This window comes from Mesoplodon bidens, assembly GCF_964165515.1.
Source record: "Mesoplodon bidens genome assembly, chromosome: 7".
NCBI classification, from domain to species: Eukaryota; Metazoa; Chordata; class Mammalia; order Artiodactyla; family Ziphiidae; genus Mesoplodon; species Mesoplodon bidens.
Window position 1 is genome coordinate 18,756,008 of NC_138164.1, and position 14,098 is coordinate 18,770,105.

At 52.7% G+C, this 14,098-nt stretch overlaps 1 protein-coding gene across 1 annotated transcript; it reads right to left on the reverse strand.

The window, feature by feature from the left end:
* Window positions 1-346: 346 nt before the first annotated feature.
* ANKK1 (ankyrin repeat and kinase domain containing 1) lies at window positions 347-13,912 on the reverse strand. The gene is made up of 8 exons (XM_081239618.1): window positions 13,695-13,912; window positions 7,495-7,789; window positions 5,932-6,083; window positions 5,631-5,680; window positions 4,856-5,011; window positions 4,019-4,137; window positions 3,345-3,381; window positions 347-2,434 (listed from the first exon to the last, which is right to left on the reverse strand). The coding sequence occupies exons 1-8, from the start codon at window positions 13,874-13,876 to the stop codon at window positions 1,221-1,223; spliced, it is 2,205 nt and encodes a 734-aa protein (XP_081095744.1). The 5' UTR covers window positions 13,877-13,912; the 3' UTR covers window positions 347-1,220.
* Between the last annotated feature and the right edge of the window lie 186 nt (window positions 13,913-14,098).

Sequence of the window (14,098 nt, forward strand, 5' to 3'; positions counted from 1 at the left end):
GAGAAGCTGCTGGCCGCTGAGCCCAGGACTGGTCACACAAGGCTAGTCTGAGCAATCCCAGGCCTGCCCCAACCTGCCCTGCAACTTGCAGACCAGGCCAGGCCAGCTGATGGGGGCAGGACAGAGCTCTCTGAGCCGCTGCCAAGGAGGAAGTCCCTGCCCGGCAAGCTCCACACCAAGCCCAGACACCTCCCCTCCAGGTGACATCACCACCGTCCACCTCCCCATGTCTGCCCCCGCCTCATCCCCAGCGGGAACTCACACACAATCATATATACACACCACACCGCACACGTGCACACGCATACGCCAGACCAGCCCCCATAGCCAGCTTGGCACCACGGGTCAGTCCACCTCTAAGGCGGGGACTCAGATCCACAGCTTTATGATAGTCAGATTTGAAACCGGCCATATAACTGGACACAGCAAAGGGTGAAGGGTGAGGGAGGGGGACCAGGGACCAAGTGTCCCATGTAGGGTCACTCGTGGGCAGTTGGAGCAGACCCTTCCTTCCCCGCAAGAGATTGTACGGCAGACCTGGGCCCTGGGACCAGAGCCGCCAGGAAGGTGGTCGGTGCAGCAACAGGCTCTTGGCTGGGGCTTCCAATGGGAAGTGGAAAATTCCTCCGAACTTTCAGCTTCTGCCCTTGCACAAAGCACGGGTGTCTGGCTGTCCTGACCGTGCCCGAAGAAAGGGGCCAAGTCACACAGACGTGAGCTGGGAGGGAACACTTCCCTCTCCTCTGCCTCCCTCCTTCTTCAGAGAGGGTTCTAGGATGCAAGGGCCCCTGTGGACTCAGGGGCAAGTGGTTAAAGGTGGCAGGAACCTTGGGAATAAAGAGGGAGCTCAGTTTGGGGGCTTGAGTCCAGGTACAGGAGGAGGAGGCTGAGAGTTGGCTAGAGACACACATGGAGGAAGGGCTGAAAGCAGATCTCTGAGCCAGCGGCCCCTTCCCCAGCTACAACCTCAGTGTTCCTCTCCCCATCCCTCCACCACCCAGGGGACCAGGTTCCCGTCTCCTCTCAAGGTCCAAGGGGCAGCTGGCAAGGACAGGGAAGGGGCCCTGCCAGAAGCCCAGCTTCACTTCCACCAACCTCTCTTCCTTACAGGTAAGGAGACCGCAGGTTGTCTAAACTTCCGTCTGGGCTCCAGGCTCAGCCCAGGCCAGAATGGCCAGTGAGGGCTCCTTGCCCTCTAGGAAGGCGACAAAGCCCTGATTTTAGCTCCAGAGGGCCAGCTGCAGGGGTGTGCAGCCTACCCCGTCCTGGGTGTCCAGCTGGGCACCGGCCTCGACCAGCACTCTGAGGATGGCCATGTTGCCCTTGAGGGCGGCCAGGTGGGCAGGCGTCCAGCCCACTTTGTTGCGGGCATGGACATCTGCATGGTGCTCCAGGAGGTTGATGACGCTCAGGAAGGCCCCCCTCTGGACTGCCAGGTGGAGGGGCGTCCAGCCTGACTGCTCGGGAGCATTGGGGTCAGCCCCACACTGCAGCAGTGTGGACACCACCACCTGTGCCCCATGACGGGCAGCCAGGTGCAGGGGGGTCCAGTTCATGCCTCCGGGAGCCCCCACGTCTGCGTGGCTCTTGGCCAGCAGGTGGATGATCTCCAGGTGGCCCTTGTAGGCTGCTAGATGCAGGGGCGTCCAGCCCTGGTGGGTCGGCAGCTCGAGGCTGGCGCCGTACCTGAGCAGCATCTTGCCGATAAGGTACTTGCCCCTCGCAGTGGCGATGTGCAGTGGGCTGTAGCCTCTCTGGTCAAGGGCATCAGCGGCCGCCCCACTCTTTAATAGGTGTTGGATGGCCCTCACTTTGCCTTGCTCCACCGCCAGGTGCAGTGGTGTCCTCAGGTTTCTCTGCCGAGCATCCAACTTGGCCCCCTGGCCTGTCAGCAGCTTGACCAGGCTGACATGGCCAAAGTAGGCGGCCACATGGAGAGGGGTCTTGCCCTCAGCCTCCTGCAAGTTGGGGTCAGCGTGACGGGAGACCAGAAGCCGTACCACATTCTCAAAGTTGTTCTGCGCAGCCAGGTGGAGCGGGGTCCACCCCTCGTGCTCCTGGGCATCCACACGGGCCCCGTGGTCCAGGAGGAGGCGGGCAGTGCGGTCGTCCCCATTCTGGGCTGCGAAGTGCAGCGGGGCCCAGCCGTCCTCGTCCACCAGGTTGGTGTCGGCACCGTGCTTCAGGAGCAGGGCACAGAGGTCGGGGTGCTGGTCCTGGGTGGCGACGAGGAGGGGAGTGTAGCCACAGGCCGTCTGGCAGTCCACGTCAACCTCCTGGGCCAGCAGAAGCCTCACTTGCTCCAGGCGGCCCTGAGCCACCAGGAAGTGGAGGGCAGTGACCTTGTTCTCACGGAGGCGCAGCTGCTCATGGCTCAGGACCAGGCTCTCGCTGTCTGAGAGAGTCAGGACGCGCTTCAAGTAGTCTCCTGAGTCTGCTGGGAGGAAGGTGAGATTGAGAAGGGGACCTCTGACCTGTCCAGAGGTCGTCTCGGCCATCCCCCTGCCTCCTGGAAGTACCAGCCAGGAGCAGAGACATAGGAGTGAGGGCAACGTCTTTCCCAGTGCCCCAGATCTCTACGCAGGCTCCACTGCCCTAGAGAACTGACTCTGGCAGTTCTTCCCGTAAGGGTGAGGCAGAAAGAGGCCGGGGTGCAAATCCTGACTCTACATCTTAGCATCACGTGCTCTCTGCCTCTTTGAGTTTCCAGCTCCTGATCCATAAGGGGACACGAACAATGCCCAACCTCATGCTACCACTGGGAGGACAAATCATATCACGTAGGTAAGAACTCCCCCAGCAGTGCTTGGCACAAAGTAAATACATGCAAATTGGAGATAAATTTGCAGCTGAGCTCTGAGATCTGAACTCCTCCTGAGCCATTAAGGACCCACTCCCTCCTGCTCAACCCAGTGGTGTATTAGAATTAAAAGCAACAATTTCCAAAACAAAAAAAACAAACAAATGAAAATCACTGCTCAGGCCAAACCCCCAGAGATTCTGATTAAATTATTCTAGGGTGGCTCAGGCATCGTATACTTTTTCATTCCCCAAGTAATTCTAATATGTAACTGGAGTTGAAAACTGATGCACCTCCCCAGCCAGGAAGGGAGGAGTCCGGCCTCAAAAGGACACAGACTTGAAGGGGAAGCAAAGCCAGGCCCCCGGGGGATGTGCATTTCTGGAGCACAGGGCCGGGTGCCAGGAAAGGGAACACGGACTCCTGATTTGTGACAGGCCTGGGGAGGAGGGTGGGCCAGGGAGGATGGGGACAGGATATGGTCTGAGTCCACTTTCTCCTCCGCTGTGGGTTCTCTGGTTCCAGGTGCGCACTCTGGACTCACCGCTGTCTGTTAGCTCCTGGCTGATCTCCTCACTGACCTGGGGAGGGGGAACCAGAAGACACAGGGCGGATCAGATGATCAGGGCAGTTCTGGCCTATGCCGGCCTCCACTCCTCCCTTCACCTGTCAGGACTCACATGCCACCCTGTCTTAGGAGACCCCCTCCTCTCTCATCCCTGCCACCAGTTGTGTCTAGGGGAAGTCCCCGAGCAGAGGAGGCCCTGCCAGAAAGAGGTGGCCCAGGGCCTTGACTTCCCCTTGGGCCACAGGGAAGGCAGGGCGGCCCTGTGGGTTCAGCCAGGAGCCCCATGGAAGCCCACAGCTGGTTCCCAGGTGAGGGAAAGGACAGCAGAGCCAGGATGACGCTGACCCGTAGGGTGTGAGAGCCTGGGAGAGCCGAGGTCTCCCTCTGCAGGACAGGCTCTGTTTAATGTCACACATGTGAGGGATGGCACATCCTTCTCAGAGGCTCTGAGCCACAGCTACCACCAGCCCTTAGAGCATCTTCGAGCAAGTTAAGAAAAGGTGTCCCCGAGTGGCTGCCTGGCTTGGCCAGCAGAGCGTGCACTGGCTCCGGGCCCCACCTGCCCCTCAGCCAGGCAGCCTCGTGAGGAGGGACCTGTGCGCGCATCCTCAGTGTCTGCCGAAGACCAGACCCACCCCACACGCACTCACCTCCCGGGGTCGGCGCAGACACGCTGTGAGGGACACCTTCCTGGTCAGGGCCTCACTTTCTGGGTCAGCCACAGGACTCTGGAGCAGGGACAGCAGCATGTCTGTCTCCACTGTGATGCCTGCTCCAAAAAATGCAAAAGAAAGTGACACGCTGGCCTGCAGTTCTTCCCCATTTTAAATACCCTAATATGTCCCATTCCGCCCTCCCAAAACCCATCCCTGCGCTCAGGGGCATCCACACATGCGCACCAGAAGGCAGGCAAGCTAGGGTCCCGCCTTGGCTCAGTGGGGCCACATTTGGCAAGTCCCTGACCCTTTTGGAGGGTCAGACCTGTTCCATAAAGCAAGGGGGCAGGACTAGGCGATCGCTAAGATGCTCACGCTTACACACATGCATACATTTGCATAGTCCCTAAAGGAGTGGATGACCACAGGATCCATCACGCCTGTGATCTCATGGTCTGGGAACATTTTACAAAGGAGGACACTGCAGCCTGAGAGGATGCAGGCTAACTGGAGTCTCAGAAGCAACAGAGCCGGGCCCAGATGGCTTCCAGCAATGAAGGTTTTCTATTCTATCTCCCATAGGGTTACACATTAACCCAAAGCGACCAGACCTCAGTCCTCAGCTGCCACTGGCCCTCTGCCATCCACCCTCTCACCCTCCCACCCCCTGCCAACACTGCACTGTGGCACAGAGTCTGCCCTAGTGCCACACAGGGCCCTCCCTGCAGAGCTCTCAGGAGTGGCCCGGGGCTTCAACCACTGCTCCTGGCCCGCAGGCCCCCCAGCCCCACCCATCTCCCTCATCCTTGTGTACGTCAGGCTGATGAGAACCTGGAAAGCAGGGCCTCTTCTTGGGGTCCTGGTCCCAACAGCGCCTCATCAGGTCCACCATCTGCCGGGCCTCAGCCGGCCACTCATCAGAGACAGGCTGCAGGGAGGGCCGCAGGCCTGCGGCCACTCGCACCATAATGGTCATCATGTTGAAGCCTGTGAGAGGGGGCCCAGGCTCTGTGGGTACTGAGGCAGGGCCAGAGGGGCTGGGCAGGGGATGGGGGCTCTGAGGATCCTGACAGGGCGGTGCACACAGCAGGGGCCCCATAAATGCACAGTGAGTTAATAACTAGATTGCAGGCTGACTTGAGGCTCAGATTTGAGCAGCTGGGTCTCCGGTCCAGCTCCAACCCCTCCCAGGCCGACCAGCCATGGCCCCTCACTGCGGGCTTTTGCTGTCCAAAGACGGCAGGACTGACCAGCAGGCCTAGTTACGGGCTCTGATTTGGAACTCTGCTGGATGATCCAAATTCCCTGGCAATCTATTTACCTGACACCTGGGTGGCAGGGTTGGGGGTGAGAGAGACAGGAAAGAACACTTTGAAGCAAAGGAACTAGAGGCACAAAGTGTGGTCTGGGCTGAGGGTTACCCTTTCTTTCACGGTCATGTGAGCTCTAGAAAGTAGGGGGAGGAAGGAAGGAGGGTGAGGACGGGAACCCTTAAAGAGCAGTACGGTCCCCAACAAAAACCTGCTGCCTGCCCCTGCCCCCACGCACCCCCAGCCTCCCAGTCCCTTCCGGGACCCCATCTGACGGTGCCACTGTCGCGTGCTACCTGAATATGGTTTCTTCTGAGTGAGGATCTCCCAGATGACAATCCCGAAGCTGCAGATGGGGGAAAGTGCCCCCTGAGTGGCTTTCTCGGATACCCAGCAGGGGGGCCCCATGGACCACACAAACCCAGGCAATGCCTCTCCAGCCAGAATCCCCCCGCATCCCTCCTCCTCCCACGTGGGCAGGGAGGCGCCAGACCTCATCCTTGTCCTGCCCTGCCCTTTGGGCCTTGGGGTCCAGGCAGGGCGTTGACAACAAGCTACGCGCTGGGTATGTGGCCTGGAGCCCAGCCTCCATCTCACCTGTACACATCGTGTTTGGGCCCTGGGCCCTTGTTGCTGTCCAGGAACGTCTCAGGGGGGATGTAGCTGAGGGTGCCCTGCAGAGCTGACCTCTTTATGTACTGCATCCGGGCTGACTGTTCCATCCACCTGGACAGGCTGAAGTCCGAAACCTGGGAGGAAGCCCGGATGGGGATGGGGAGCAATACAGTCTTGCCTCTAGAAAACTGCCTGAGTTTCTCATCTCTCCCGCTATCTTCACTGCCAGTGTAGTGTAGCCGCTGAGACCATAAGCTCTCTCCCAGCACTGCCATATACCACAGGATGACCTTGAACACGTTACTTATTTTCTCAGAGCCTCCATTTCCTCATCAATAAAAGGGAAACAAGACAAGTACTTAACTCACAGTGCTATTATGAGCATTAAATAAGAAAATATGCAAAAGGCACTTAGAACAGTGCCTGGCGCATGGTAAGTCCTTGGTAGGTGTGGCCATTACCCAAAGGGACTGTGGATAAAGTGACATCTTTGGTGAGCTTCTCTGTTCATCCCACTTTCACGGGCCCTAAAGCATTGACACCATGTATATTTATCTCTGACTTTGCTTCCATCCATTGATTCGTTCATACATTAATAAATTGACAATTCACTGAGTGCCAACTAGGCTGGATACTGAGGATCAGGAAGCAGATAAGAATGATGAAACCCTCACACCCATTACTCTCCTAAGTGCTTATTCAAATAGGGGGTATAGTCACTAAAAATGACTATATACTTACAATTGGGGTTAGCAGTATAAAAAGAGAGGTACAGTGAGGGTATATAACAGGGGCCCACGGGGGTGGATCAGGGGAAACCTCCCTGAGGAGGTGTTGTTTAAGCTGAGACCTGAAAGATGTGTAGGGGCCTTTGCTGGATAAAGAGGGAGTGGGGGAATACTGTTCCTGGCAGTGGAAACAGCATGTGCAAAGGTCCTGGGGCAGAAATGAAAGCAGGGCTTGTTTTAGGAACTGAAAAAATGGCCATCATGACCTTCCTTAAGAACATCTCATTTACACACATTCTCACTTGAAGCAAAGAATGAGATAGAGGTTATTCTACCCACATTAGAAATGGAAGACTGACATCCAAAGAGGGGTTTTGCAGACATCCTGATACCCAGTTTCATGTACCAAATTTCATTGTGCATCTATCTGTTTTAGGTGTGATCCCTGCCTTCGGTATTTGTCCATGAAGGGAGCTGCTTAAAACCCCTGACAGGGGACTTCCCTGGTGGTCCAGTGGCTAAGACTCCACACTCCCAATGCAGGGAGCCCGGGTTTGATCCCTGGTCAGGGAACTAGATCCCACATGCATGCCGCAACTAAAAAGATCCCGCATGCTGCAACTAAAGATCCCGTATGCCGCAACTAAAGATCCCCCATGCCGCAATGAAGATCTGGTGCAGCCAAATAAATAAATATTAAAAACAGCAACAACAGCAACAAAAACTCTTGACAGGCCAGTCAGGCAGTAAATAATCCTGTTCATCTGGAGAAGGCTCTGGAGAGAAAGGGGGCAGAGGGGTTCACTAGGGTCCTTACCTTGACATGCATATGGCTGTCCAGGAGGATGTTGCCTGGCTTGAGGTCCAGGTGGAGCAGTGGTGGGTCAATGCTGTGGAGGAAGTTCACGGCCAAGCCGGTCTCATGGATGATGCGGAACTTGAGCTGCCAGCAGAGGCTGTGGGTGGGCAGCATCTTCTCCAGGGAGCCGTTGGCCATGAACTCCATCACAATACCCAGGGGCTGCTCGCATACCCCGTAGATGGACACGATGTGCTGAAACTTGATCTTCTCCATTTTGGTTGCTTCTTCAATGAGGCAATTCACATCAGAGCTATGGAGGGGCAGGAGCGAGAGATGGAAGGAGCTGACCCTTTAATTACAAGAGCAACTAGCAGGACACACAAACTAGACTTGATACCAAGCTGTGCAGACCCAGAGATGCCTTGGGAGCTTGCAAGGTAATGGAGGGGGAAAGAGAGACCCAAGAGGATGCCCAGTGGATGCATAGATTAGGGTCCAGATGACTCCAGCAACAAGACAGGAAGTAAAGGGGTCTGCTAATTTAGGAGCCAGCCCATTCTACAGAGGCGGCCACAAAAATCCTGCCATTTGTTCTGGCCACTCCTATATGTCTACCTCCCCTAGGAGATCGCAAGCCCATGGAGGACCAAAATTATGCCTCCTGCTTCTCTTTTAAAATATGATTTATTGAGGAACCACCTCACAATGGTCAGAATGGCCATCATTAAAAAGTCTACAAATAACAAATCCTGCAGAGGATGTGGAAAAAAGGGAACTCTCCTACACATTTGATGGGAATGTAAATTGGTGCAGCCACTATGGAAAACAGAAAACTAAAAATAGAGCTACCGTGTGATCCAGCAATCCCACTCCTCGGCATATACCCAGACAAAGCTATAACTCAAAAAGATACATGTACCCCTATGTTCATAGCAGCACTATTCACAGTAGCCAAGACATGGAAACAACCTAAATGCCCATCGACAGATGAGTGGATAAAGAAGATATGGAACATATATGCAATGGAATACTACTCAGCCATAAAAAATGAAATAATGCCATGTGTAGCAAAATGGATAAAACTAGAGATTATCATACTAAATGAAGTAAGTCAGAAAGAGAAAGACAAATACCATATGATATCATTTATATGTGGAATCTAAAATATGACACAAATGAACCTATCTATGTAACAGAATCAAGGGCACAGAGAACAGACTGGCGATTGCCAATGGGCAGGGAGTTGGGGGAGGGATGGAGTGGGAGGTGGGGTTAGCAGATGTAAGCTTTTATATATAGAATGGATAAACAACAAGATCTTACTGTATAGCACAGAGAACTATATTCAATATCCTATGATAAACCATAATGGAAAAGAATATTTAAAAAATAATGTATATATATATATATATATATATGTATAACTGAATCACTTTGCTGTACAGCAGAAATTAACACAACATTGTACATCAACTATATCTCAATAAAAATATTGAAAAAATATATCATTTATTGACTTTTTGATGGTGAAAGTAATATATATACCTTGTAGAACATCTAGGGAATAGAAAAGAAAATTAGGGAATTCCCTGGTGGTCCAGTGGTTAGGACTCAGTGCTTTCACTGTTGGGCCTGGGTTCAATCCCTAGTCGGGGAACTAAGATCCTGCAAGCCTCATGGCACAGCCCAAAAATAATAATAATAATGATAATAGTAATAATAATTAAATCATCCGTAACCCAACCTTCCAGAGTTGGCCTCTGTTAATAATTTCGCATATCCTTTTACAATACATTTCAAGGAACCTCTCTCCTTCTCTCCCTCCCTGTCGCTCCTTTCTCCTCCACTCTGTCTTGCCATCACATAGTGTGGGCTGTTTTGTGATCTGCTTTTCCCTGTTGGTGTAGTGGAGCACTTCCTGCATTGTTATTCTCTCAAAGCAAGCTCGGTAATGGCTGCATGGGATTCCATTTTGGAGATGAAGTATACGTTTTCATCTTGGTACTCCCCACAGCACATGGCCACGTACAGCACAAGGCATCTTTGTTGAACTGAACAGAAGTCAATACTTAAGGGAAAGCCTTACAAAATAAGCATTTGCAAACCTTTCACTCTTTTCACTGTACGTGCCACAAAACAGCAAATATGCAAATCGTTATAAATTGTTCTGGGATTGCAGGGATGAAGATTAAGGAGAAATGACATCTTTAAAAAGCAGAGTATTTGCAAAGCTGCATTGGCACTGCAGTCAGAGGCCGCTGGAAATGTGCTCATAGGGCCTCCCTGGGAAGCCAGCCAGAGACTCCTCCGCTCCAGGAAAAAGCACCTGCTCTCCCTCGCATCTGGACAGGTTGGCTAGTCCTGGTTTCTGCCGTTCTTGTCTTTACTTCTCTACTGTTCAAGGACTCTCCCCTCCACCTCTGCTATATATATATATATATATTTTATCTGTCTCCTCTTGTACTTTTGAAGTCACAAGAACTGAGAAGACATCTGTCATAAAGTGGAAAAAGCAAGGGATCTGGGGTCGCATTGCCCTGCTTTCAAATCCTAATTTCACCTTATTCTCTGTATGACCTTGAACAAGCAAACTCTCTGGGCCTCAGCTTCTTAACTGTAAAATGGGAACAACAGTAACTTGCTCAACTCCCCCGGACACCCCGACTTCTTGAAAGTGTTTGCTACACCTGTTGTCTTTCTCTTTTCTTCATCTCCCCCCATCCCCTTTCATCTGGTTTCTGGTCTTAATACCTCACTGACAGGCTGTTGCTAGTCACCGATGACCCCCATGTTGCTGTAGCCTACAAGCAATTTTCTCGTTCTCAGTGTAGGGTCAGTGCCTACTTTGCAGGCTCCTGTTGTGTTACCTGATCGTTAGGCCCAGTCCCAGGCCCTCTTCTTTCCTCATCTCATTCCGTCCTCTGTCTCTAGGCAATCTCAGCATCTCCAACTGGGTATTCGACACTTTACGTGTCTAAAGCTGAACTCTTGATTCTCCCCTCAAACCCGCTCCCCCCTCAGCCTTCCCCATCTCCGTGAACGGGGCCTCCATCCCTCTAGTCCTCAAAGATCTTGCTTATCCTTGACTCCTCTCTTCCTCTCCTTCCCACAAGCTGCCCCTCAGCACATTCCATCAGCTCTACCTTCAAAATATAGCAAGAATCTGACCCCTGCCGACCACCTCTATCCATTGGCATCTTGGCCCAAGCCTCCTAACTGGTGCCTTTGCTTCTCTCTCTTCCCCTGCACCAGCAGCCAGAGTGGTGCTTTTAAAATGTCAGTCAGAGTATGTCACTGCTCTGCTCAGGACTGACCAGTGGCTCTCTTCTCATGCATAATAAAAGTTAAAGTTCTTACAATGGCCTACAAAGCCCTCTGCGACCTGCTCCACCATGTCAAGCTTGTTCCTTCCTCAGGACCTTTGCACTTGCTCGTCCCTCTGCCTAGAACACTAAGAGAGCCTGAGAGAGACACATGGTTTGCTCTTTCTTTGCTTCAAATCTCTATTCTGAAATAGTACTTAATTAGTAAGGATTTCAAGCCTATAGAAAATAGCAACCCTACTCCATCAATCCTGATCCCCCCAGAAGAGGAGCATGAAGGAGGAGAAGATGCACACAGGAAGAGGAGAAAAACGGTGAGCAGGGAGAGTCTGATGATGAACAGGAAGATGCAGAAGGGGAGGGGCTGAAGATGAAGTGAAGGGAGGGGAGAACTTGGATGTGATGGAGAAGGTGATCAGATGAAGACAATGAGGATGAGGATGAAGGGGGGGAAAATAGGAAGCTGAAAGAAAGACTCCAAATAACCTGCACCAAAAACCTACCTTGCTTTATTTGTTCTTCAGTTCCATATTGGCTGGACTGCTCAAATGCAGTTGGTAGCTTTTTTTTTAAGGTAGCTGTGATACAAACCCTAGGACACCCACCCACGCAAAGAACCAAAGAAGAGCTCCTGTGACATTCTGCCTTCATCCATTTAGTCCCTCTCGGAAATCTACCACCAAGCATTATAACAAATTTATAAGGAACAACAAAATTATAAGCATTGTCAGAGTTTCGTGTAAGACCCTTGCGGTAGGGTGGAGGGCTGTGATTGGTATGTCAACCATGTGTGGCTACCACTTACACTGAGATTGTAATAGCATTTTTACTTCCTGTACAACAAAGAAGCTTGGTAAAGAAAATCTTAACATTCTGGGCAAAAAAGCCCACAAATTACTATTTTTTGGAAGATCAAAATTTTTTTTTGGAAGATCAGACTACTCAACTCTCCTTAGGTATTTTAATCAAAGAAAATGTCAGGTGGTTTGTAAGGGATATAGATAAAACTATTTGTTTGTTTGTTTGTTTTCTGTCTTCCTTCATTAGATTATAAACTCCACAAGGGCAGAGACTTTGTTTTGTTCACTTAGTGCTTAGAATGAGTGAACATCATCTATGTCCTAGCTTCAAATACACCTATAACAAATGACTCACAAATTTTAATACTGTTAGCTCAGAGCTTTACTCTGAAGTCTACTTGACAATTCTTCTTGGTTGTTTAAAGGCACCTTAAACCCAACATGGAAAGCTTTCCTCTCTTCACCCACTTAACTCAGACTCATCTTTCATATTTCAGCTCAAGCGTAACTTCCTCAGGGAAGCCTTTTCTGATCTCAAACTCCAATAATAAGCCTTCATGGAACCACAACTCTCTCCTTTCTTGCACCTCTCACAGCAGCACACTTACATTTACACGTGGGGTTATCTGATTAATGTCTTTTCTCCCCTATCTGCAAGCTCTAGGAGAATATCTCCAGGGCTATATCTGTGGCATTCATCATTATATCTCAGGGTCCAGCACAGAGCCTGGCACATAGTAGGTGAGCAATAAACATTCATCAGGAGGACAAATGAATGAGATGATGGAAGGAGGATTCAGTGAAGTCATCCTCATGAAACTCCTCCTATAGCACTCCACACGTGGCAGGCCTTGATTACCGTAAATCCCTTAGTCCTTTCCGCCCAAGGATTCCTGGAATTGGGAAGGGAATTGAGATGGGAGTTACTGTCAACGTCTCATGAGTAGTCTTGTCAATGCCATCCGTTTCCTGTTGTCCTTTGCTTCCAAGGCTGTAAATGACTTGAATAGATCCTAGAATAACCTGACTCTACTCCCAAGCCAGGATGTTGAGGGAGGAAGGTGGGTGAGTCTGGGGCGATCTCACTTTGTCCTTATTCAGTAAGCAGGCGGGGGTCTGGGAGTGAGAGAAGGGACTTGGGTGTGTGGGACCGGAGACTGTCTTGGGAGCTTGCATAGTGACCACAGAGAATGACCAGAAAAGATGCCAATAGGAGTTGCTCCCTGCACACCCAAGGTGCTCTAGGTGATGTCCCAGGAGGCTTGGGAGGAAGACATGGTTATCATCTCAGACTTCAGATCCAAGAGTCTCCATGGCTGCACGAGGGGCGAGGGCACAGCCAGTACCAGCAAAGATGGGTTGAAGCAATGGGAAAGAGGTAGTAAGAGGGAAAAGGAGGCCTGCCAGGGAGTGGTCATAGTACATGTAATGGGACCTGGGAGAAGCCAGAGACAAAAACAAGGACGGCGACGGCAGCATTCCAGGCTTGACCTGCTGGCAGTGCCGGTGTGAGGGCCGGCAAGCGAGTGGCCTGGACAGGCTCTCAGGCCAGCAGGCTGGGCAGCCTCCACCCCACCCCAAGCCCCCATCAGCCTGCACGGGTTGGGCTGGGGCCACACCAGACAGGAGTTGTGATTCCCCCCAGGTCACTGGGCATCACTGAGCCAAGTGCCACAGGCTCTGAACAAGCCCAGCCCTGCCTGCGCTGCGAGTTAGGGGGTGGGTAGGAGGGTGGCAGAGGGTCATCCAGAGCAGTCATCACTAAGCTGACACCTGGAAGGAAGGTGAGGCTGGAAAGAAGGAGGCGGGACCAGTTTGGGAGGTTGGATGGGACAAAGGCATATTTGGAGGGTAGTTCCTGCTCACCTTTGACCTCTGTGGATTTCACACATTGGTTTGATTCCACAAACAGAGCCAAGTTTATTTCAGAGCCGGAAACAGACAGGGCTGTGCCTGGGGAGCTCAGGCCACAGGACAGAGTTTAGAAAAGGGGAGCGGACAATCCTCAGCCTCAACCCGGCCGCCCCGCCCTCGGGAGCTCCCCGGGCCTCGGGTTTCCCTCTGCAAAAGGAGGGGGGAGGCAGGCGGGTACCTGATGGTGTCAGGCTGGAGGCAGCGGGAGCACTTGATGGCGTACTCGGTCCGCCAGCGCTTGTGCCGCGCCTGGAACACCTGGCTGAAGCCGCCGCTCGCCACTGGGCGCCAGGTGCCCTCGAAGTCGTCGCGGGTGAAGACGGGGAGGCCGCCCAGCCGCTGCTCCACGCCCGCGGCCATGGGGTCGGCACGGCCCGGGCCCTCCAAGCCCCGCGCGCTCCCCGCCGGCCGCGCTGCACCCGCCGCTTCCTGCGAGGCAGGTTCCAGGAGGGTGGGGACGGGGAGGCGGGCGGCCCTCCCTCCTTCCCCTTGCGATCGAGGTGGAACTGGTTCAGCCCTGCGAGGGCGGGGAAAGCCAGCCTGAGCCCTGAGGCTCCGGGCAGCGATGGGGGCTCGGACCTG

Bases quoted from the DNA above. Each gene is read 5' to 3' on its own strand.
- ANKK1 (XM_081239618.1), bottom strand. From the start codon at position 13,876: ATGGCCGCGGGCGTGGAGCAGCGGCTGGGCGGCCTCCCCGTCTTCACC. The intron at 7,790-13,694 runs GTACCCGCCTGC...GCCCCTCCATAG, and splicing joins CTCCAGCCTGACACCATCAG to CTCTGATGTGAATTGCCTCA. The intron at 2,435-3,344 runs GTGAGTCCAGAG...TCCTCCCAGCAG, and splicing joins CCAGGAGCTAACAGACAGCG to ACTCAGGAGACTACTTGAAG.